At 49.4% G+C, this 23,743-nt stretch overlaps 1 protein-coding gene across 2 annotated transcripts in view; it reads right to left on the reverse strand.

The window, feature by feature from the left end:
- Window positions 1-23,743, reverse strand: part of PTPRE (protein tyrosine phosphatase receptor type E) — a 173,619-nt gene that overhangs the window by 41,239 nt on the left and 108,637 nt on the right. For both annotated transcript variants that reach the window (XM_021671706.2, XM_012464201.3), the window contains one exon: window positions 5,343-5,458. In XM_021671706.2, the coding sequence (XP_021527381.2) occupies window positions 5,343-5,451 (109 nt within the window). In that variant the 5' untranslated portion in view covers window positions 5,452-5,458. The remainder of the gene's footprint in view (window positions 1-5,342; window positions 5,459-23,743) is intronic.

The following is a 23,743-nucleotide window of genomic DNA, read 5'->3' on the forward strand; positions in this document are numbered from 1 at the left end:
AACGATTGGAATTCCAACTCTAGTTCCCAGAAGCACCAAGCACCGGCCTTGAGCCCAGCGCAGGCTCCATGCAATTCCTCCTGAGGGCTGGCACAGCCCCCTCAGGGCGCTCCGGGCACCAGGAGGGCTCCACAGCCCCAGAGGCTCCGCTCACCTCACACCCCTCATCTGGGTCCAAAAGGGACCCTCATGCCTTCTGCCTTGCGCCCTGGGTTATAAACTCCCCAGGGCAGGGGCCGGATCGTCCTCCCTCATCCTCCAAACTCCCGGGCCTGGCACTGACTCTGGCACCCTGTGAGTGGTCCATGCAGTAATTTCTAATAAATGAAGATGTTTTAGGGACTTGAGTGACCATTAGATGTTGATGTTCACAGAGGACACGGCTGGCCTGTGATGAGGAAGTGGTCCCAGCCATGAGAGGGCACTGTTCACTGGCCCACCCACTAAGTGCCCACCTTCCCGGCGGCATCTGTGCCTCCCTCATCTGTCTGGCAGTGTCAGTAGCCTGGCAGCCTGGCTGTCCTCTGTAGCGCCCACATTCAGGTGTCTGTGGCCCTGGCCCAGAGGAGCCGGTTCTGGCCCCACACAAGGTTGGGTTGGTGCCAGGCCGAGTGGCTGGGCGTGGCTGCCACAGTCCCTCGCCTTTGGCCTCCAACCTGCCCACAGCAGAGCTTCCCTGGGGAAGTGAGGTGGCCTGAGGTTTCCACACTTGCAACTGCCGACGGCACCCCCCTCCACTCTGCCAGGGCCTTGGAGCAACTCCAACATGGACTGTGCGGGAACCTCTGACACGGAGGGAGGAACAGCACCGAGCCCAGCACCGTGGAGGGCCTGGCTGCTGCTCGCTCGCGGGACTCAGCCAGAAAGCTTGGGCATCGGTCCCCCTCCTCCCTCCCAAACGTAGCCAAGTGCATCTGCCCTCATCTCCTGGGGCCCCATGCAATGAAACTTCCCACTTCTGCCTCACACAGAGGTCAGGCTCTGGGCTCAGCTTCTGCATACATGGAGACTAAGTGCAGTCCAAGCCAGCTCCTGGGGTCTGCTCATCAGAGAGAGACACGAGGGGGCACCTGGGCCCCGCCAGCCCTCCCTGGGTCCGGCCTCCACCTTCCTGCCTGAGGCAAAGGCTGCAGTCACAGACAAGGGTGCTTGCATAGAGGACGGGACTGAACCAGTCACACCCGCAAAGGGAGCGTGCACATGGGCAGAAGGGGTGGGTCACAGGGCCAGTGGCTTCCCCAGCTGGCTCTGGAGTTTCTCATTAGCTGCCTCTGTTCAGGAGGCCAGAGATGAGGATCAGAAACCCCACAGCCTTCTAGGCGCAGGTGAGAACACTCCCTAGTGGTGCAGGGACGCCAGATGGGGGCAGGAATGGAGACTTCACATCCTGTCTGCAGGAATGGCTACTTCTGAGTTCCAGCCCACTAGGGCCAAGCACAAGGGGGGCCCACAGTGCCCAGCTCTTCCCATCTTTCTAAAGAAGAAATTCATATTTTTATGTAAACATTTTTTGATTTTTAAATATTGGTAAGAAATTCAATTTAAAAGTAATTCTTAAAAATGGTGTGGGCCAGGAAGAAAACAAAAATGTGTCCTCTGGGCACCAATGTGGCCATGCAGGAGTCAGGGAGCCATCTGAGAAGAAATTCCAGTCACAGTCTATTTTCATTTCCTGTTGTTATGGCTCCGACGTGGTGGGGCAGAAGGTCAGGATGGCCAGTCCCCAGAGTGGTCATCCCGAAGCAGCCTTCTTCCTGAATGACTGTCTAGCTGATGCCCAAAGCCAAGTGTGTGTGTATGTTGACATATGTACATTTGCAACGTACGTGTGTGTGTGTACATGTTTGCTTATGTAGAATCTGATCCTGAAAGTTGAAAACCTTAGGCTTGACTGTGACTTTGGAGCAGACAAAGATAATGGGAATCTTGGCTGGAATGTGACCACCTGATACCCTCTGCTCAGGAAGCTGGTCCCGAGCTCCCGCCAAGAGCTGGGGTCTTCCAGGGACCACCTCAGTTCTGACCCAGGGATCAGCTGCTTTCACTGTGTCCCCTGTCTTATCTCCATCCGCTTTGCCCTCTCCCACCTTCATGCCAAGCTCTCCCTCCTGCAGGGACCTTAGAGGCGGAACAAGTCCATGCTGGAAAGACATGGCTCACTCAAGGACAGGTGTGCAGACAATGGTTTCAGGTCCTAGCTCATTCTGGCCTAAGACTTCCAATGTTCAGGAACGCGTTCTCTTTGCCACAGTTAAGCATAATTAAGATTTCGAAGTGTATATCTTTCCTGACATTTTCTCCTATAAATTTATGTTCATAAATATGCTGGTTGGGGAAATAAATAGACCATACTATTCCTCTCATTTCATCTAAAGCTTCACGGATTGTAAAAAGTATCATTATTTTAAGAACCACTAAGAAAGAAAAAAATGATACTGATTATAATTGTGAAGTGCTACCAATTTTAAGACACATCCCCATATAGCCACATTAACTATGAAAGAAGCAGATGAAACGCGCCCGGGGGCAGTCCTCCAGCTTGCCTTTCTGGTACGGCTGTCTGTCTTGGAGAGTTTCCATGGCAGCCCAGATAAGCTTCCCCATTCTGTGTAATAGCTGCTTGGATTCCACTTTTTGGATAGACCAAAATAGGATGGACATTTAAGTTGTTTCCAACTTTTCTGCTATTACCTACAATTCTGCAACATATATATATATATATCTTTGTGTCTCACAAGTGTTTCTGTGGGATAGCTTCTGTGTTAGCCTGTATGCCTGTTACATTTTAACACGATTGTCAAGCTGGCAGCCTGAAGTTTCTAACTTCCACACTCATCCCTAGCAGGGGTCCCTGACAACTGCCTCAGGACACAGGTGGGTATCAGTCTGTGGCCTATTAGGACCTGGGCAGCACGGGAGGAGGTGAGCGGCAGGTGAGTGAGCATTACCGCCTGAGGTCCACCCCCTGTCAGATCAGCAGTGGCATTAGATTCTCACAGGAGCTCGAACCCTATTGTGAACTGCGCATGCGAGGGATTCTTATGCGAATCTGATGCCTGATGATCTGTCACCATCTCTCATCACCCCCAGAGGGGCCGTCTAGTTGCAGGAACACAAGCTCAGGGGTCCCACTGATTCTACATTATGGTGGGTTGTAGAATTATTTCATTATATGTTACAATGTGGTAATAACAGAAATAAAGTGCATGATAAACGCAATGCACCGGAATCATCCCAAACCACCCCCACCCCAATTCCATGTAAAAACTGCCTTCTGTGAAGCTGGCCCCTGGTGCCACAAAGGTTGCGGAGTGCAGCCCAGAGTGTGCAGTGGAGCCAGTTTCTCTTCTCTGGGATGTGGTCAACCCTTTTGATTTTGGTCCGTCTGATAGGTAAAATGATAATGTCATTTTAATTTGCATTTCTCTAATTTCTAGAGAGTTGAGCATCTTTTCATTATTAGTGAAACATAATTAACTGGATATTTGTATTCTGCCTGGTCATATTCTCTATTTGTTTTCCCACGTTTACTTATTATTTTTTATAGACAAAATTTTATTATATAATTTGTAACCATTTACCTTCAATTCCTTCTGTAAAACATTGGATGAGTACTGAATATATTTTGTTCAATGAGCAAATGAAACAATGTCCTGTTACTTTGGCGCACTATGGCAAAGTGCTATCATCTGAAATGGCCCTTCATACTTCTTCCAGGGATCAGATGAAGATTTTTTTTTGGATGGAGTCTCACTGTGTCACCTAGTTGGAAGACAGTGGCACAATCTCGGCTCACCGCAACCTCCGCCTCCTGGGTTCAAGTGATTCTCCCGCCTCAGCCTCCTGAGTAGCTGGGATTACAAGCACACACCACCACGCCTGGCTAATTTTTTTCTATTTTTAATAGAGACGAGGTTTCACCATATTGGCCAGGCTGGTTTGAACTCCTGACCTCAGGTGATCTACCCGCCTTAGCCTCCCAGAGTGCTGCGATTATAGGCATGAGCCACTGTGCCCGGCTGATCAGATGAAGATTTAAAGGGCGCTTCAAAGGGTCAGATTCCCCTCCAGAATTCTAGGCCAAAGGAACCCACCTGGGCCTTATAACCCAAGGCCCGTTTCCATCTAGCTCGTGGACCAGTAGCCCTTGCTAAGCACTCAGAGGCTGGACTGAGGTGTGAGTTTCACATTTAGTTCTGCTCTGGGTGCTGAGGTCCCATGACAGTGTCCTCCTCCTGAAAGTAACACCCCACATCCATGGCAATATGTGAGCCAATAATTTTGTTTTCAAATAAACTGAAAAGCCTCAGATGTGGAGTGGACATCATCCTGCTGGTGCCACTCAAGGGACTGTCTGAGAGCTCAGGCAGGTTCTTCCCCACGTTTGTGCAAACGGATGTTCTGCCGTTGTGACTCCTGCATGTGATGAGGGTACGTTGAGGCAGCTCGTCAGGTGTTTCTAAATGGTCAGTTGATTAGCGATGGGAAGAAAAGTCGGGATCGTGGGTTGAAATAACTCACTGAACCACCAGTGACCTGCCCCTGAAGGGCTGGCTTGCAAAGAGGCAGGTTTATATTTGCTGGAAGCTTCTGGTCTCTCGTTTTTGGGGTTTTGGATTTCTCTGAGGTTTCAACACGAAGAGGAAAAAGACAGGTGGGCGTTTAGAACTGCTCTCCTCGCTGGAGGTTCTGGCGGCCAGAAATGGTCACTCTCTCCTCCTCCTGGGGCCAATGGTACATTCGCAGGATATTTGTCCAGGGTTAGAAAATCATGCGTGGCCCTTGATCTGACTTTGTTCACAGACCCCCACCCCCACTTCCCACTTGCTCTTTTCTGCATAATGCCTGGAAGTCACGGTCCACTCGTGAACACGGCAGCAGGCATCTCTAAAGCAAAGACTCTTCTTTTTATCAATAAAGCTAATCACGATGCCAATATCTGACCTAAAACATTAAGAATAATTCTTTAGTTAATACCACTAACTGTCACATTGCCTGGTCCATGTATGTTCATGGTTGGTTTTCTGCACAACGGGATTTGGGGGGATTTTTAACCCTTTTGCTCTCCTGCCTCCAGCCAAGGCTGACCCCGACTCTCAGCAGGGGTTATAGATGGGTCGCCTCCAGAACTCTAAGCTTTGCTGAACCACCAGATGCTAAACTAGCTTATCTAGCCTGCCTGATTTTAGAGGCACAAAATATTAAAAGCACACTGAGAAATTCAGCCACACCACTCTTCTCTTACCCTAAGCCCCTTTGTCACCCCTAGAATGGTCCCAGAAGCTTAGGAGGAGGCAGTGGGGGAGGCAGCCAGGGAAAGGGAGAGGGGGATGGGTCCTTACCTGAGGTCGTGGTGGTCTCGTTGCTGTCAGCAGCGGTCTCGTTGCCCCGGAGAGCCCTGGTAAGCGGCAAGCTAAAACCCGCCAGCAGGAGTGGACACAAGGGCTCCATGGCGGACCTGCAGAGAGGCAGGGACAGGCTCAGAGGTCACCCAGCAGCAGCCATGGGACCCTCCGGCGCCAGGCAGTGATGATGAGGATAAGAGCTAACTTCATTTCAGGGCTCCCTCTGAGCGAAGAACTTTGCCGGTCACTTTCACCGACCATCTCACTGAGCCTTCCCAACACCAGGGGGATACAGTCACTGGCTACCGACATTCACTCAAAGGAGGGAACCAGGACTCAGACGACCTGCTTGGCTGATGGTTAATGGCGGTGGATCGGGAACTGGAACCCAGGGTGATCTTATCCCAGACCCCTGCCCTCCCCGGAACCACAGCAGAAATCACATCTGGGTGACAGCCTGGTGTCCTGGAGCCTCTGCCATCCACCCTCCACTCCCCCTGCTAATTCTACCTCCCTTTCAAGCCCTGTTCTCTGGCCATGCTGTTCTCTTCACACCTAGCAACACCCTGCTTTCAATCTGTTTCTTCGTCCCCCCTCACTCTGCCTGGGAAACCTCGATCCCTTCAGAGCCTAGTTCAGGCAGTGTCATTGCCCAGCTGCAGCCAAGCTCTCTGCTCCTTGCTGCTCCAGCACACTCAGTCTGACTCCGGCACACTCAGTCTAGCTCCAGAACACTCGGTCTGGCTCCAGCTTGACCCTTGCATCTGACCGTAGCCATGTCTAAACCCTCAGGTGAAGCTGCCTCTGCGAGGATGGGGCCATGGTCTGCTCACCTTGACAGAGCCAATTGGGCAATCTGGGACGCAGATGGGTATTTATTGGGGGTGGCAGGTGGGAATGCTCAGGGGCAGACCCAGATTGTAAAGTGGCTTAGACCAGAAAAAGGCTCTTTCCTGCTGAGGACCCGTGGGCAATCACATCTTCACCTGGAACTCCATTTTGCCAAACATTAGAGCATCACGAAATGTGACAGTGATTGCTTGGCAGTGTGGAAACCCCTCCCTAGAGGCTCATCAGCAGGTGCAGGTGGCCAGTGGCACCTGCTGAATGGGATTTGCTGGGGACAATGCAGAGTGCAGTGGAGGTGTGGCCCCCCACCCCCTGATCCCTGTCCAAGGCCATCCCCACCAGCAGCCCTCTCCTGCCTGAGGCCTCCCTCAGGGATGAAAATGGACTCCATTTCAGAACTGAGGCCAAGAAACATCCATTCCCTGGCTGCTCACATGTTAAACACTAATGCTTGTAATTAGAGAAGACATCTGAATAAGCGTGAAAAATCCTAATTGTGTTTCAGTAATCACCACTATCAAGATGAAACCATTATGAGGACATTATAACAATTAGCCCAGAACAACTGTGATGGTGGTAATCAGCACTTTTACTTCTTTTCACTTTTTTTATTTCCAAAATACACATTTTAGATTTATAAAATGAGCCATATACACAAATAATTTCATGAGCACCTACTATGTGCTGGGTGTTTGATATCAGTATTATTTGCACAATAACCTCACAGGGCTGAGAAACAGAGGTTCCTGAGGGATAAAGGACTGGCCCAAAGTCAAGCTGGAGGATACGGAGGAACTGTGGCTTGAACCCAGGAGCCCTGGAGACAAAAGTCCTCACCCCCACTGCACACTGCCCTGGCTCTTCCGTGACAGGCAGCTCTCCCACATCAGCACACGTTGTTTTTAAAAAATCTCTTATTGCACACAGCCACAGTACTTTCAATTTACTTGAGCAAATTAGGGAGTAATTGATTGGGAAGTATTAATTGGTTTAATAGAACTCCAGAGATGCAGAATTCCTAGTTGAAACATTTTTCTTATGCATTATTAATTTGATAACCTTCCTCTCCAAATGCTCAGTGATCTAAGAGGAGGCCTACACCCTTGAGAAAGACAAAGATCATTTTGCTGATCTATTAGGCACTGAGGTCCAGAAGTGCTCCGGGGGAGCCGCAGGTATGACAAGCAGTGGGCGACAACCAGCAGAATTCAAAGCCTGTCCACCTGCTGGATGCTGGGTCTGTCCCCCTTATATTTTAAGGCCAATGACAATTTGCCAGTCCCCCATCATTTACTCTCAATGGGCTTGCACAAGTGACCTGGTAAGCACAGACAGGAAGCAGTGCAAAAATGGTGCTTGAAACAGTGATTAAAACCATGCAGAATTTTAAGGATTTGTATTTCATCAGTTTCTGCTGTGAGTCTACCAAATATTGAGTATGTAGAGCACAAATTGCATGTGATTTCCAGAACAGAGATGAGGAAAGGAGTTCATTTATGATAAAGCAGGTTGTATATTTATTCCCCACAATAGTCAGCCAGCTATCAATGTCATTATAAATCTGTCTTTTTATTCCATCTGATGTCTTTTTAGTATTCTTCACTGGGCAAGTCCTTAGGTCAGGCAGCCTGGTAGGCCCTGGAGATGCAAAGAATGTAGTCTTGTTTCAGCCCTAAAGCTGCTTCTTGAGGAGGAAGGACAGGCAGAAGGATCGCCACCCCAATAGCCCCTCCCAAGCTCTCAAGTGAGGCCTCAGTGCCAAGGAGCAAAGGCGAGGGAGCAACGATTCCTCTAGGCAGTCAATGAAACCTTCCTCAGAAATGCAGTGCAGAGTGAGTCATCCAGGATGGAAGACAGAGGGAGACGCAGGTCAGGGGACAGGAGTGACGGGAGCCAGACAGTACCCACTGTCCAGGCAGTTCACGGTTCTCTGGCACACAAGAGAAGCCAAGATGAATGAAGAGGAAAAGTCTGAAAAGCAGTTGGGTAGGCCCTCAATGCTGTGCTGGAGTTTGGCTTGGCCTTAAGGGTTCATTTTCCATTAACAATCTACATTATTAGAGTTGCCTGGGAGCACTAAGGAAAGATGCTCATTCCTGTGCCCAACTCCAGATGGAAGAAATCCCAGTATCTGAGGAATAACGGCTTTATATAGACTGAAGTTCAAAAACCTTGGCTATGAACCATGAGCTGCCATGAAAGTTTCAAGAGGGAGCCCTGGAAGCCACACGTCAGCTCCTGACACAGCGTAGCCTTTGCGGCCAGAGAGTGGTCCAGGAGCCTGAGCATCACCTGGGAGCATGTTAGGAATGCAGAGTCTCAGGCCCTGCCCAGACCTCCCACCTTTTACAAAGATTCCTGGGTGGTTCCTCTGCTCATCAACGTTTAAGACGTATTGGTCTAAGCAATGGATTAAGAGAGACCACGCCAGGGGCAATGGGAATGGAAAGGAGAGAGGGAGTTGAGGAGGATTTCCAAAGGTAGAGTCCACAGCAGAGGTGGTCAGTGGGATGTGGGTGATAAGTGGGGAGACAAAGGTATTGGGGTTTCCATCTTGGGAGCTAGAGTGGGAGGGGGTATCATTCATTAGTTGAGACAAGGAGAATGGGGCTCCAGGGTGGGGCTAAGGATGATTTTTAGCTGGAGGCATAAAGCAATAATATAAGCTCCCAGTCACTGAGCTCCTATGAAGCAGAATAAGCTGTGTGAGGGTCTGAGATAAATGACCCCATCGGCCCTCACGGAAATCCTGTGAACAATGTCCTGTTGTTACTGGAGATAAAAGGTTGCATTAGAGAGGACAGTGGGACATTCCAGGGGAGACTGCCCGGAGGAGTTGCACTTGAGGTCTAGGGCCTGGTCAGAAGGGGAGGTGGGCTGCAAGTGCAGTGTGGGGAAAGGCAGTCCTGGGGGGCTACTGGGGAGGAAGCCCAGGGTCAAGGCTGTGAGCTGCAAGAGGTCACTGTTCTAGGGCCCGAGGAAGGGAGCTGGGCACGAGACTGGGAAATGGTGGCTGGGCTGGGGGGAGGGCAGGAGGCGGGTCAAGGTGCACGACCAAGGCTAGAAAAGGGACTTTCCTGAGCCCTGTGCACTTCCCCACATCCCTGCCCCCTCTCTTGGACTGGTCTCGTCTCTCTCCTCACCCTTTACTCGACCCCATCAGCTTTTGAGGTTGAGCAACCTGAGGCGGAGTCTTTCCTGGGATCACACTGTCTGGCGCTGTGTAGGACGATTTGGGTTCTGGACCTCTCAACCAATCCAGGAGACCACAGAGGGTAGGGGCTGTCTCATGTCCCCGTTTCCCAGCTCCTCGCTTCCTCCTGGGCCACCTCAATAATTGGGGCTTTCAAGGAATTTGAGGGCAAGGAGCCATCCCTGGGCCAGTGTCTCTGAGCAGGAGCCATCCAGCTGGCCCCTCTGGCCCCCTCAAACCCAAACGTGCTCTTTCCAGCTGGCCCAGGATGTCCAGCAGTGGACTGACCCACACTGCCCCCTGCAGCTCAAAGAGGGTAGTGTTTTCTCTCTGCAGCCCAAACCCATCATCTACAAGGTCAAAACCTGCAGCTGTTTTGCTTTCAACTAAGAAACAGATGAGGGTTCTTCACAAGGAAGCAGGAGACAGTGATTTAGGAGCCATACTCAGGTTTCAAAACCACTGCACTTAAAGGGAATGGGTCCTATATAATTTCTCATCCAAACCAGGACTTGAGAGCAAAGGAGGGGGCTATGATGATTAAAAATATATGCTTCTCTAAAACATTTATTGGCCAGTGATTTGATTTCATTAAGTTGGGAGACTATTAAGTAGTTCTATTCACAAAATATTTTAAAAAATTAATCTTTCTGAAAACAAAATAACAATGTATTTTGATGTACATAAATATATTATGGTTTTAAGACAACTTTTTTTGGAGGCCCAGGCAGACAGATCACTTTGAGCTCAGGGGTTTGAGACCAGCCTGGCAATATAGCAAAACCCTGTCTCTACAAAAAATAGAAAAACTTAGCTGGGCATGGTGATGCATGCCTGTGGTCCCAGCTACTTTTGGGGCTGAGGTGGGAGGATCGTTCGAGCCTGGGAAGTGAAGGTCGCGATGAGCCAAGATCATGCACTCCAGCCTGGGCAACAGAGCCAGACCTTGCCTCAACAACAAAAAATAGAGAAAAGAAAAGAAAAGAAAAAAGCCTCTTTGTATTGCTTATCTGAAAATAAAATGAGAACATAAAAGAATACTTATTCTTGGTACACATTCACAGGCTCTGATCAATTTTTTAGCCTTATCTGTTCCTAATATAATTCATTCAATACATTTTTTCAATGTTCTTATTGTTTTAATTTTTAAAATAAAATTGCCTGTGTTTTTTTTAAGATTAGCATTTTGTGAGCTCTCATCATTTAATTCACTTTATTGCTTCCTTGTTTTTGTAGAAATAAGTTTTAATGTCTTCCTGTTCATAATCCCATTTGTTTGTTTGTCTGAGGCAGATTCTCACCCTGTTGCCCAGACTGGAGTGCAGTGGTGCCATCATGGCTCACTGCAGTCTCAACCTCCTGGGCTCAAGTGATCCTCCCATCTCAGCCTCCCAAGTAGCTGGGACTATTGGGGTGCACCACCATGACTGGCAAAATTTAAAACTTTTTTTTTTTTGTAAAGATGGTGGACACGTCTCACTATGTTGCCAGGCTAGTCTCAAACTCCTGGACTCAAGCAATCCTCCTGCCCTGACCTCTCAAAGTGCTGGGATTACAGGTGTGAGCCACCACCCCACCCAACCATAGCCTTTGTTTTCAATAATTTTAATTCTACAGAAGTTTCAAAAGCCAAGAGTTCTGTGTGTGTAGGTTTTCCTTGGTGCTCTATTTATTGCATCCTTCTATAATATATTTCCAACTAGTTTGGAGCTAAACTGAACTCCCACTTAGAGCCTTGTTTAGAGAAAAGTTCAACATCTTTTTAGGACACTTAGGTTTATTTACAAAGTAATTATTTGAAGGCCTGAACATTTGTAGAATCTGACTGATGATGAGCGGCAGAGAGAAAGTGCATAGTACCAAGCTGCAGTGTTTTAAAAATTCAACATCAGCTTAATTACCATGAATTTGCATTTTAGTTACTCTGTGTACATATAACTATTTATAAATTTAAGCATCAACAGCTTCTATTTTAACTGATGAGATGTCCAATTTGGACACAATTATAAATGCTGTGAGACCGGGTGGTGGCTCATGCCTGTAATCCCAGCACTTTGGGAGGCCAAGGCAAGCAGATCACTTGAGGTTAGGAGTTTGAGACCAGACTGGCCAACATGGTGAAACCCCATCTCTACTAAAAATATAAAAATTAGCTAGGTGAGGTGGCTCATGCATGTAATCCCAGCTACTTGGGAGGCTGAGGCAGGAGAATAGCTTGAACCTGGGAGGCGGAGGTTGCAATGAGCCAAGATTGCACGGCTGCACTCCAGCCTGGGTGACAGAGCAAGACTCCATCTCAGATGAATGAATGAATGAATGATTTGTACACCACAATCAATTCCGAGTACGGTACATATTACTACAAATGCTGAGCTTTACCCACACTTAGAAAATCATATTCATAATTCTCCTGCAAATAATTTTATCATGATGCTGACTCTTCCACTGCATTTCCTGTGACATTAGCAATCAAGTCAAGGCTTTGCCTTTGACAGGAACTTACTGGGATTCCATGAAATGAATTTTAAAAAAGTAAAACCACTGTTAGGATGAACCGATTTTGTCTGAAAATCACTGCTTGAAAATGACACTGATGTAACACTGGCATCATCTGATGGTTTGTTAAGTTCTTCTACCCTCGGGAGCACTAACAGCTATCACTTCACCTTCTGTAAGTACACAGTGAAACCTGGAATTGAAGATGAACGAAATCAGCTGAGGAGAGTCATTTGATCTAAGTGAAAAGTCATGCTTCACAAGCAGTTTGCGAACACCTGCAATTTATCATCCTCAGGTACGGGGTTCTTCAAGCAGTCACTTAGTGAAAACTGATGATCTCTTAGCAGCTTTTTATTTCTTTCTGGCTTCTATGTGGTCAGTGTACCATTACAGTCCCCTAGGTAGTTAGTAAATGTTTGTAAGTATTTTGTACAAATTACAAATTATCACCAACATTATTATGAACTTTCTGGAAAAAAATCGGTGCTTGATATGCCTTTTTAAAGTTATTCCTGACCGACAAGTTTAATGCAAATTCAGAAAGTTCTACTGAAACATGATTTAAATAGAGTTGGAGATTCACACCATACAATAAATGCCCGAGCCCATGGAATAAGAGAGTTCAGACTGTTTTCTACAAGTTGTATTGATTTCCAGAAAATATTTCAAAATCACCTACCCTGTAATTTCTCATGTTTCCCACAGATGCTGATGACCATGGCATCTCACAGGCCATGATGTGGGCCACAACTCAACTGCCTGGTGCCACATGTGGCCAGCAGGAGCCCCAGCCTCAAAGCCTCCTCCCACCACACTGGGAGGCCAATGGGAGGTGGTCTAACCCACTCTTGTCCAAGGGCACTTATTCTCTTCTAACCTTCCCGTTGTCCTTGAAAGGTAAGTGTTACTGACACAGTGTTAGGAAAGGGTGGTGAAAGAGAGAAGACCGTGGCTGTCATCTTCCAGATGTAGTCATCATTAAAGAGAAACTGTTCCTGTTCCCTGCACAGCTGTCTCCATCCTAGGAGGAGATCACAGCAGAAGCTGGAAGGGCCAAGTGGACGGCCTACAGGACCTTCCTGGATTCTGTTAATGCAAATATCACTTAAACATCAAAAGTTTAATTTTTGGCCAGGCACGGTGGCTCATGCCTGTAATCCCAGCACTTTGGGAGGTTGAGGCAGGTGGATCACCTAAGGTCAGGAGTTTAAGACCAGCCTGGTCAATAGGGTGAAACCCCATCTCTACTAAAAATACAAAAATTAGTCTGGCATGGTGGCGGGCACCTGTAATCCCAGCTACTCAAGAGGCTGAGGCAGGAGAATTGCTTGAACCCGGGAGGCAGAGGTTGCAGTGAGGTGAGATTACGCCACTGAACTCTGGGCTGGGTGATGAAACGAGACTCTGTATCAAAAAAAATAAAGTTTAATTTTCAATTTCTCTAAGATGAAAACTATGGAGCAAATGTGAAAGTGGACAGGACACGGAGATAACTAGCAGAAAATAGGGCTGTCTTTGTTGAAGAGGGAAATATGGTCCCCTGGAGAGGATGCAGAGAGATGGGGTGGCATGGTCAGAACTGAGCCCTGGGGCCCTCCGAGATTTAGATGTCTGAGCCCTGTGTCACGAGACCCACTCTTACTCTTCCTTCTCTCAACAAAGCACATCTTGATTTTCCCCTTACCCAGTCTCATGCACATTTTGCTGCCCTGAAGTTTCACACCTGAGCCAGGTAAGGAACGAAGCCTTGCCCAGGTTCAATCGATGGCTGGACCCGCCCCTCATCTGGCAGAGTCACACTCACTGGTACTTCATGGTCCCCAAAGGCCACTGCTCACTCAGAAGCAATGTGCCTTATCAGAGGCCATCTGGCAGGGCCGTGGAAGAGATCGATATGGGAGACAGAACCGAAATGCCCTGAGCAGGAAAATAGCAGGGCCCACACGACGCGGCTCCATCCATCCGCTCTTGGGGCTGAGCAGTAATGGTGAGAAACAATGGGAGTGCTGGGAATGCTGGAAAGAGCACAGCCCTCCCGCTGTCTCCGACAGAGCAGAGGGCACCCGGCGCTGAGCCTGCAGCCCCTCCACGGAGCCTCTGCTCAGAGGTGTGGCTGACAGAGGAGACGTTGGCCAGCTTTCCCCCCCGCCTCACTGTGTGCAGCCCACCCTAGATCAGACCCCCAAAAGTGATGATGGCTGGGCTAAGCTTTCGTGGGTAGGTTTGTGCCACACTTTTGATTTCAAAGAAATCCGTTCAGCTGCCAGTTGAGGGAGACTGTTTGAACTCACGAGTACCTGTTGGTTGTGTATTCATCCATTCATTCATTCAGTATTGGTTACCTGTCTTGAACTCCCGACCTCAGGTGATCCGCCCGCCTTGGCCTCCAAAGTGCTTGGATTACAGGCATGAGCCACCACGCCCGGCCTTCAGTATTGGTTACTAAGAGTTGACTGCCAGGATCTGGAGAGACAGTCAAACAAGGCAAACACTGCCTTTGGCCCCTCCTCCCACCTCCCCACTTCCAAAGCTTGTGATTCAGCCAGAGAGAGAAAAGACTGCAATAACTAGAATGCAACTGTGATGCTAGGCCGGGGAAGCACACTGTGAGGTAGCGACGCCCTGTGCCCTGCCGGGTGCCTGCCCCTGTCCAGAGGGGTCTGAAGGGCTTCCTGGGGAGAAGGTGAGTCAGCCAGTCAAAGGGGGCTGTGGAGCTGAGGGAGGCCTGCAGGGGGAGAGAGCACAGGGCCCTGGGAACCTACAGAACCTGAATAGGATACAAGGGACCAGGAGTCTCCCCTGGCAACGCCAACGCTCAGTGTTCAGAGATGTCCAGGAAGAGCTTTCTGGCAGGATTATCCATGCACGTGGCACCGCTCAAGGCAGGGGCTAACTCTCATGCAGGGCTGTACCCTCCTGCTGTCCCAGAACTGCCACAGAGGAGGTGCTCCGTGGGTGTTTTTGAAGGAATCACCAGGAAAAAATAAGGTGTCACAGACTGGCAATGTGGGTGCTCTCTAGCGCATCAACACACGGCAGTTTCTGAAGGGCCCAGGCCACGGAGCCTGAAGCCTCAGCTAGTTTGACATCTCTCTCTGCCTCTCTTTCTCATGAACTCTCATCCTCTTTCTTCTTCCCCCATTCCCAGAGGAGAGCCTTTTCCAGAACACTTAACCTCTATGTGCCTGCTTCCCAATTAGTGAAACAAGAGGATCCCACCAGGTCCTAAATGAGTGAGTCGCGTACACTGTAACTCATCAGGCAAGGGCTGGCTATCACAACGACGTGGCCCCAGTGTTCACCGGTGCAGCAGCCGCGCTGTGGGAAACTGCAAACCCAGCAGAGTGAATGGTGGTGTTTGCTGAGTGGACATGGTCTCCGCCACCACGTCTTCCTGGGAGGGGCTCAGAGGAGTGAGGGAAGCCCACACCGGGAGCCTCTGCCGTTTCCACAAAGGAGCCTGCAGTTCTGGAGCCTGCATCGCCACTGGGGTCCGTGCCTGTGCCTGCCCCCTGGGTCTTTCTTCGAGGTTTTGTGTCCTCCTGTGACGGGTTGGTTGGGGATGGAGGTCAGTGTTCTGTCCTTGTCCCCTGAAGAGCAATCTCTCTGCAAAACTCTTTCAGAAACAGCCTGGGCAGGTCTGACTGCTACAGCGTCGATGCCCAGGAGCTGCCTGTGCAGGCAGGTGGGTGGAGGAAGCTGGCAGCCCCTCAGGCGCCAGCCTGGTGATGCCCACTGCAGGGCCTTGGGCAGGCCTGGGCTTACAGTCTCATCTCAGCTCAACTTCGACACAAGTCATCTTTTCCTCATCCTCCTCTTCTTCAATGACTTGTTATTCAGTTGGAAAATAGACATTTTCCAGCACATTTTCTCTATTCAGAAATAGACTAGAGCTTCTGCTGGAGTCTGGCATTCTCCCAGAGAAAGGAGCCCCAAGGGCCTTCAGCGGTGCACTGCCCACAGGGAAGTTGTCCGGTTGGGCATCCTGACTCGGTTTTCCCACGGCGTCCTTCTCATCTGCCGTAAGTGAGGTCAGGGAGAAGGCCCTGGGCGGTGTCTGGGCTGAGAGGGTCAGTTGTGCCACCTGCTTCAGATGCTCCATGGGCTGGCGACTCTTCTGGTCTTTGGTGCTGATGCTCACAGGCCTGGCTCACAGTGGGCGCTGGGTCAGGGCTGGTGGGGAACAGTAGTGCTGGGAGCCAGGATGAGCCCACGTGTTAGAGAAAGGCAGCAGCTTGGAAACCTGCAGGCCGGTCTCCCATCAACTATGTCACCAAGAACTAGGAGCCTGCAGCCGGTTGGAAGGATTCTTGAGATGCTCTGTCCCCCAGCTGGGGCCCGGAGTCCCCCCGAGGCTTCCGCATGGGGCCTCTGATGACTCACCTGGACCACAGCACGGCAGCCCCAGTGGGCTCAGAATTAGGAGCTGGAGGATGAAACCCCCCTCTTATCTGCCTCCGAGGGGTCTGCAATCAAGAGGAAGGATGGCCCCATAAGGTAAATAACCACAGGACAGGGCATGGGGGGCAAAAGGCAACTGAAAAGTGGAGACACATTCCGGGGGGAGGCTTCTGGGGACTCTGAGCAGAGACGGAGCAGGATAGTGCTCCGAGAGGAGGCCAGATGAGGCCAGAGGGGACAGCACTCAGGAGAAGGGCCAGATGTCTGGGGTGGCCAGGGCTGGGCTGGGCAGGGTGGAAGAGAGTGGTCATGGGTGGGGACTAGACTGCATCCCAGAGGGTCTCAAGGCCTCCCCAGGGATGGAGGCTTCCTCCTGAGGGCAGATCCCTGCTCCTGGCCTTGGCTTCGTGTTCTGGGAATGAAGGCATCAGAACTGAGAGCCTAGGAGCCCTGTGCCCCAGTGGGCAACTCAGCTGTGCTTGAGGGAGTGGGGTCCCAGTGGCAGAATGGGGCTGTCCCTTCCACTGGACGCTGAGGGTGAGCCTCCTGCAGCAGGGGCAGTGACCCTCTGCAACCTGTCCACATGATGGGGCTGAGCTGGGGCCAGCTGTGCTGTGTACCATCTCACCTTCGCCCCATTTGTCCTGAGAAATGCAGATTCCCTGACCTTCAAAGGCAGCTGGAGAAAGAAAAGATGGAGGAGATCTGCAGGTCCCAGCCTGGAGCTGGCAGCGGGTTCAACGATATGCTTCAGGTCCTAACCTCCAAGTGTCGCCATGTGTGACCAAAGGGTCCCTTTTGCCTGCCAGGAGAGAGGCCACCTGAGGTTGCAGAAGGGACTGGGCAGGCTTGGGGTGATCCAGATCCCATATTTAACCGATGGTGAGGATGATGGTGAGCGTGCCTCCTCACTTCTCCCAGAGCCTGACTAACATGGCGAACCCCCTTTGGAGACAGTACTGTGAATAATGTATCTGACACGGGCTGGTGAAGCACAGTGTTCTCCGGAAATCCAGTAGTCTGCACGGTCAGCGTTCTGGTCTCACTGCCTTTAGAGACTCCCAAGCCCCCAGCCAAAGGCGGGACCCTCCCCTGCAGTCTCTGCTGTGACTTGTCCTGCCTTGGGGAGGTGGAGATTCAGCATGCAGGTGTCCCACCTCGCTGCACTTCTCAGCTTCTTTGTTTCTGTCTAAAATACAGGCTCCCGAGTGGCCTCCTCTGGCTGTCCTGGGACTGTCACCTGCCCTGTCACAGCCAGGTGGGCTCAAATGGCAGGGGCGGCATCTCTGGTCCAGATTGGCATCTCTCTCAGTTTATTTATCCAGGATCTTTTGGCAAAAAGAGAAAGACCAAGGATTGCCCCCTTTCAGGAGAGCTCAGTCTGCTTTCTGGGGCTCTTCAAGGGTCATCCATCTGTGCACGGAGAAATATCATGAAGGCTGGTGTGGAAACAGTGCCTGGATCCCTTTCCAAAGGCTCCCGTGGCCCACGCTTCCAGCATCCATCCTAGTCATGAAGGCGCTGACCCACGTTTCTGGGTTAGGAAGGAAAGCGAAGGCCAGGAGCAGGACGCTGATCCCTCTATCCTCTGATAAATCTGAGTGCAGAACAGCCTCAATGAGGACAATTACCACAGGGAAATGGCATTCCCGGCCAGTGGACAAGCGCCTCCTTTCGCCTACAGCTCAGAGCCCACCTTTCACTTGCATTCTGTCGGGGGCTGGTCAGTGGGGGCTGAATTCTGGGGTGCTGGGTAACCCTCCACCTTGCAGGCCCTGCAGAAGCAGCCGAGGAGGGACAGTGCTAGGAAGCAGACAGCCACACAGACCATCAGGCCCCATCAGACCTCTTGCCACAGAAAGCACAGGCCAGCAAGGCCAGAGTTTATTTCTCAAAATAATCGCTAATTCTACAAACCAACATTTTGGGCACATACCAGGCCTTGCGCTAAGCGCTCCTAACCTAAGTGTTGCCTCATTGCCTGCTAAAACCCCCTCTAGGAAACAGGGACTATTCTAAGTCCTGCCCACAGACCCAAAAACCGCAGCTGTGGGTTGACCCTCTGCGTCTGTATCTAATACTGCACCTGTTTTCTATGAAATCCGGACAATATGACTCACAGGGCAAGACGGTTATTTGTCATACCTTGGAGAAAAACAAAAGCTCAAATAAAAAATATGTGTTTCCTAAAGGAGAAACAAAATCCATTTTCCAAGATTGGATGAAAGAGTTAAATAGCAATTTTAAAAAACTCTTCACGGTAAAATGCGCCAGCTCAGTGTTTCAGATGTAGCCACGGTGAGCTGGCCTCTTTGGAGACGGCTGTGCTTGTCAAAGAGAAAAGGATGCAAAGGGCTTGCTTTTTATCTCAGCTGGTGAAGGTTGGAACTTCATGCTTTTGAACAAAAGTAATTGCCTATGTCTAAAGGTAAAATTACTGAAACATTTCTAAAAGACTGGCAAAGAAGTCCATGTGTTAAGAGAGAAAAGCGGGAGGGGAAACAAGGATGAGAGGCTTGCTGTTCCTGGTCTGGCTATCACTGCAGGGACCTGAAGGGGCCTACAGTGTCCTCCAGGGGTCTGGGCAGGGGACCAGCTGTGCCCTGGACAAGCCCGAGCTCACCCACAGGAAATGGGTGTTGTTCTGGGCCTTCACTGAGGACAGACAGGGGAAGGGTCAGGTGCCAGCCAGGTGGAAAGGAGGAAGGGATAAAGAAATACTGCTTTGGCCGGGTGGGGTGGCTCATGCCTGTAATCCCAGCACTTTGGGAGGCCGAGGCAGGCGGATCACCTGAGGTCAGAGTTCGAGACCAGCCTGACCAACATGGAGAAACCCCGTCTCTATTAAAAAATACAAAATTATCCGGGTGTGGTAGCGCGCACCTGTAATCCCAGCTGCTTGGGAGGCTGAGGCAGGAGAATTGCATGAACCTGGGAGGCAGAGGTTGTGGTGAGTCGAGATTGCACCACTGCGCTCCAGCCTGAGCAACAAGAGAGAAACTCCGTCTCAAAAAAAAAAAAAAAAAAGAAGAAGAAGAAGAAAAGAAAGAAATACTGCTTTGTACTGTTTGTGCTGGCCAGCTAGGGTGCAGGGGCCTCTTGCCCATCCTCCCAATAGCCCGCCAGACAGGCAGTGCCACTCTGCCTTGGACACACGGATGGATGAGGGCAGGGAGGTCAGAGACAGTGAGGCATCTGCCCACCACACCTGGCTGTGGCTGGCCAAGCAGAGACGCTGGGGGTTTTGAGGGAGGAAGTGCTGTGCTGTGCTCTTGCTTCTGCAGCCTGGCACCCGCCTGGGCCACGCAGAGCCAGGCCACACAGCTACCCACCACGCACGCACGCTTGGCCTGCCAGAAATGAGTTCTTTTGGGGTTCCTGGAGATACATGGGAGAACGCCGGGTGCTGGAGATTGAATTCTGAGCACGCCCTGGGCGATCATACCCCTGGAAGTACTTGGCTCTGGTGGCCAAAGGAAGGCAGCCAGGGACATAAAGATTTGTCTCCCTCTCCATACACACATGTCCCCTGCCCCCTATACACACAGGCCAGGTGTGTTCAGAGGCCTCTGAGGTCCCTGGGGAATAGACAGTGCCCTGGAAAAGGGGGTGACCCAGGAGGCTGGTGGGAGCTGGGGGGTGCTGCTCCCCTGGGCCCCCTGAAGCTGGTCCTGGGGGAAAAGCCCAGCCCGACATGTAGGGCTCTGCTGGCAGTGCTGCCTTCTGACCCGAATCCTGTGCAGGCAGGGGAGGCCCCAGGGTTTGGGAGTTCCTCGGGGGATGAAGAGTGGCACCGGGCTCCCTCCATGTGAGGCTGTATGGAGAGGCTGAGTGGAGAAGCTGCAGGGTCCAGGAGGAGCTCAGGATGAGGGCCCAGGGTCCGGCTTCCGCGCTCAGGTCTAGTCCTGACTGTGGGTGACTGTGGAGGTGATGACTGCAGTTTACTTATCTATAAAGTGGAGCAATAAAATCCATCGCTATTTCCACACTCAAACGACCATGCCCTGACCTTGCCTCTCCAGTGGGAGGCTTCGAATCTGTAGATGGGGTTTCCTTGAGTGAAGAAGCTCCAGCAAAGCTAAGACAGAGAAGCCAAAGCCGTGGGTCCTCACTGGGGAGTCACAGCACTGACCCTATTCCCTGACGCTGACAGAGTAACAGGGAGCGGCGATTTGTTGTAAAAGAATTCAGAAAATCTATTATGTCTAAGAATCAACAATGCTTCGTAATTCATTGCAGTGGTTTTTTTAAAAAAATATATTTTTTATTGCATTTTAGGTTCTGGGGTACATGTGCAGATCATGCAGGATTGTTGCATAGGTACATACATGGCAATGTGGTTTGCTGCCTCCATCCCCATCACCTATATCTGGCATTTCTCCCCATGTTATCCCTTCCCAACTCCCCACCCTCCACTGTCCCTCCCCTACTTCCCCCCACAGACCTCAGTGTGTGATGCTCCCCTCCCTGTGTCCATGTGTTCTAGTTGTTCAACACTCGCCTATAAGTGAGAACATACGGTATTTGATTCTCTGTTCCTGTGTCAGTTTGCTGAGAATGATGGTTTCCAGGTTCATCCATGTCCCTGCAAAGGACACGAACTCATCATTTTTTATGGCTGCATAGTACTGCACGGTGTATATGTGCCACATTTTCCCTGTTTTTGAGACAGGATCTCATTCTGTTACCCAGGTGGCTGGAGTGCAGTGGCCCGATGATGACACATTACAGCCTCAAACTCCTGGGCCAAAGCCATCCTCCCACCTCAGCCTCCCGAATAGCTGGGACTACAGGTGTGCACAACTCTACCTGCCTAATTTGATTTGTATTTTTTGTAGAGATGAGGTCTTGCTATATTGCACAGGCTGATCTCAAACTCCTGGCCTTAAGTGATCCTCCTGCCTTGACCTCCCAAAGCGCTGGAAATACAGGCGAGAGCCACTGTGCCAGGCTCAATGCTTTTTTATATAAACGCTGCGGAAGACCCGAGTGCACACCTGTGGATTATACACTGAACTTTATTTTATCAAAGAATTTTTTAAAAATCAAAAGATATTTTAAAGCCACAGTATATCCCATTCCCTGAGGGGTTTCCTCCTGGGGGTCCCTGCCTGACTTGGACTGGGCAGGGCCAGATGCTGAGGGGGTGGGGCCAGCACAGGCACAGGGTCCAGCGGAGGAAGCAATGGTCCTCTACCCAGGCCAAGAGCCCGTAAGAACACTGGCAAGTCAGGAAGTCTGTTAAGGCATAATTTCAGTTTCCTATGTACCAAACTCTAATTCTCTAATTTGCATAATTCCAATTATGCATAGTGTCCTCTTGAAAATGAATAAAAAGTGAAGAGCTTATTCTGTGAGGATTAAGTCTATCTCCATTCCAATAAAGACGACAGACCCACAGATAGCTGGAGACACAGGAAGCTTCTCAAAAGCACATTTTCTCAGACCCTAAAGCCATACTTGAATTCATTTAATCAACAACCAACAAGCCCACTGGCTAATTACTCACTTAAAGAACACGAACCTTACAACAGCTGGGGCCAAATAAGACAGAATGAACTACATATAACTAGACTTTTATTGGATACATTTCCTTCCTAAAAAAGAAAATCATCCCTGTCTTGAAAGAACAAAGCATGGAAGCCCCTGAAAACCTTAAAGTGATAACTCTTCATTCTTGAATGGGGGTCACATAAAACCAAAGATGAAAGGCAAAGGTTTCCTCACCTAATCTCAAATTTGGGAACAATGTACAATGTCTCACAATTCCTCATGAGCTTCAAAGATGACCAATAATTAATTTTTTCCATCCTTGTAGTAGCCGATTGTCATTTCAAATCCGATATACCACTAATACCACCAATACCAAGATACTGATTGAATCCTTTACTCATTAAAAATTACCACCTAAGCAGTGAAAAGATAATTGTGTTTGGGATAATCGTTAGATCTCACCAAGACCAAATTATTATTACAGAGTAGACTATGCTCATGAAAGGGTGCCCTGAAGACAGCAAGGTTAACCTCTACAGGCAAAAGTAAACTGCAGCTAACAGACACCAAGGATGCCGCCCGCGATACTTCTGCAGTCTTGTTACTTTCTCCATTAGAAACTGCCAGGGCTCTAATGGAAAGCACCATCAATTTATATAGAACAGCCCCCAATTTATCTGCGTGGGATATGTTCCAAGAGCCCCTGAAGCCACAGATATGGTATGCTATGCTTTTTCCTACACATACATACTGACGTAAAGTTTATTTTCTAAATCGGGCACTGTAAGAGATTAACTACAGCAATAATGAAATAGAATAATTCTAACAATACGCTGTCATGGAAGTCAAGTGAACGTGGTGTCTCTCTTCTCTCTCTGAACACCTTGTACTCTACTCATCTATTTTAGACCACAGTTACTATGCCTTTTCCTAAACATACTATGCGTATACACTATGCTTTTTCCTACACATAATATATATATACACACACACACACACACACACTATGTTTTTTCCTATACATACACACCTACATAAAGTTTCTTTTCTAAATTGGGCTCTGTAAGAGATTAACAACAGCAAAAATGAAATAGAACAATTCTAACAATACCCTGCCATGGAAGTCAAGTGAACATGGTATCTCTCTTCTCTCTCTAAATACCTTGTACTCTACTCATCTATTTAGACCACAGTTACTATGCCTTTTCCTAAACATACTATGTGTATACACTATCCTTTTTTCTATACATAATACACACACACACACACACACACACTATGTTTTTTCCTATACATACACACCTACATAAAGTTTCTTTTCTAAATTGGGCTCTGTAAGAGATTAACAACAGCAATAATGAAATAGAACAATTCTAACAATACCCTGCCATGGAAGTCAAGTGAACGTGGTGTCTCTTCTCTCTCTAAATACCTTGTACTCTACTCATCTATTTTAGACCACAGTTACTATGCCTTTTCCTGTACATATTATGTATATATGCTATGCTTTTTCCTATACACACATACCTACACAAAGTTCATTTGATAAATCAGGCACAGTAAGAGATTAGCAACAATTCTAGCAATATGCTGTCGCGGAAGTCATGTGAGCGTGGTCTCTCTCCTCTCTCTGTAAGTATCTTGTTGCACTCTACACATGTATTTTAAGGCACAGTTGGCCGTGGGTAGCTGAAATTGTGGAAGTGAAAGCACGGATGGGGAATGGGGGCCACCATGTGGCAAACGCAGATGGCACTCTCTAGTCCCTGGGAGAGGTGCTCAGAGTCATTTTCATTGTCTTCAGGATTGTCTTTTCACATTAATGAAGATGTTCAGGTGCCACAGCCTGTCAAGATTACCAGAATTCCAAGGGTGACTCGGGAGCAGTGATGGCAGTTTCTTTCCAATCGACCGTCATCTCCCGGCCCTTGTTCAGAGGACTGGGCTCTAGCATCGCACCTGC

The sequence above is a fragment of the Aotus nancymaae genome, unplaced genomic scaffold, assembly GCF_030222135.1.
Source record: "Aotus nancymaae isolate 86718 unplaced genomic scaffold, 86718_ANA_hifiasm-v0.15.2.pri h1tg000010l, whole genome shotgun sequence".
Classification (NCBI taxonomy): domain Eukaryota; kingdom Metazoa; phylum Chordata; class Mammalia; order Primates; family Aotidae; genus Aotus; species Aotus nancymaae.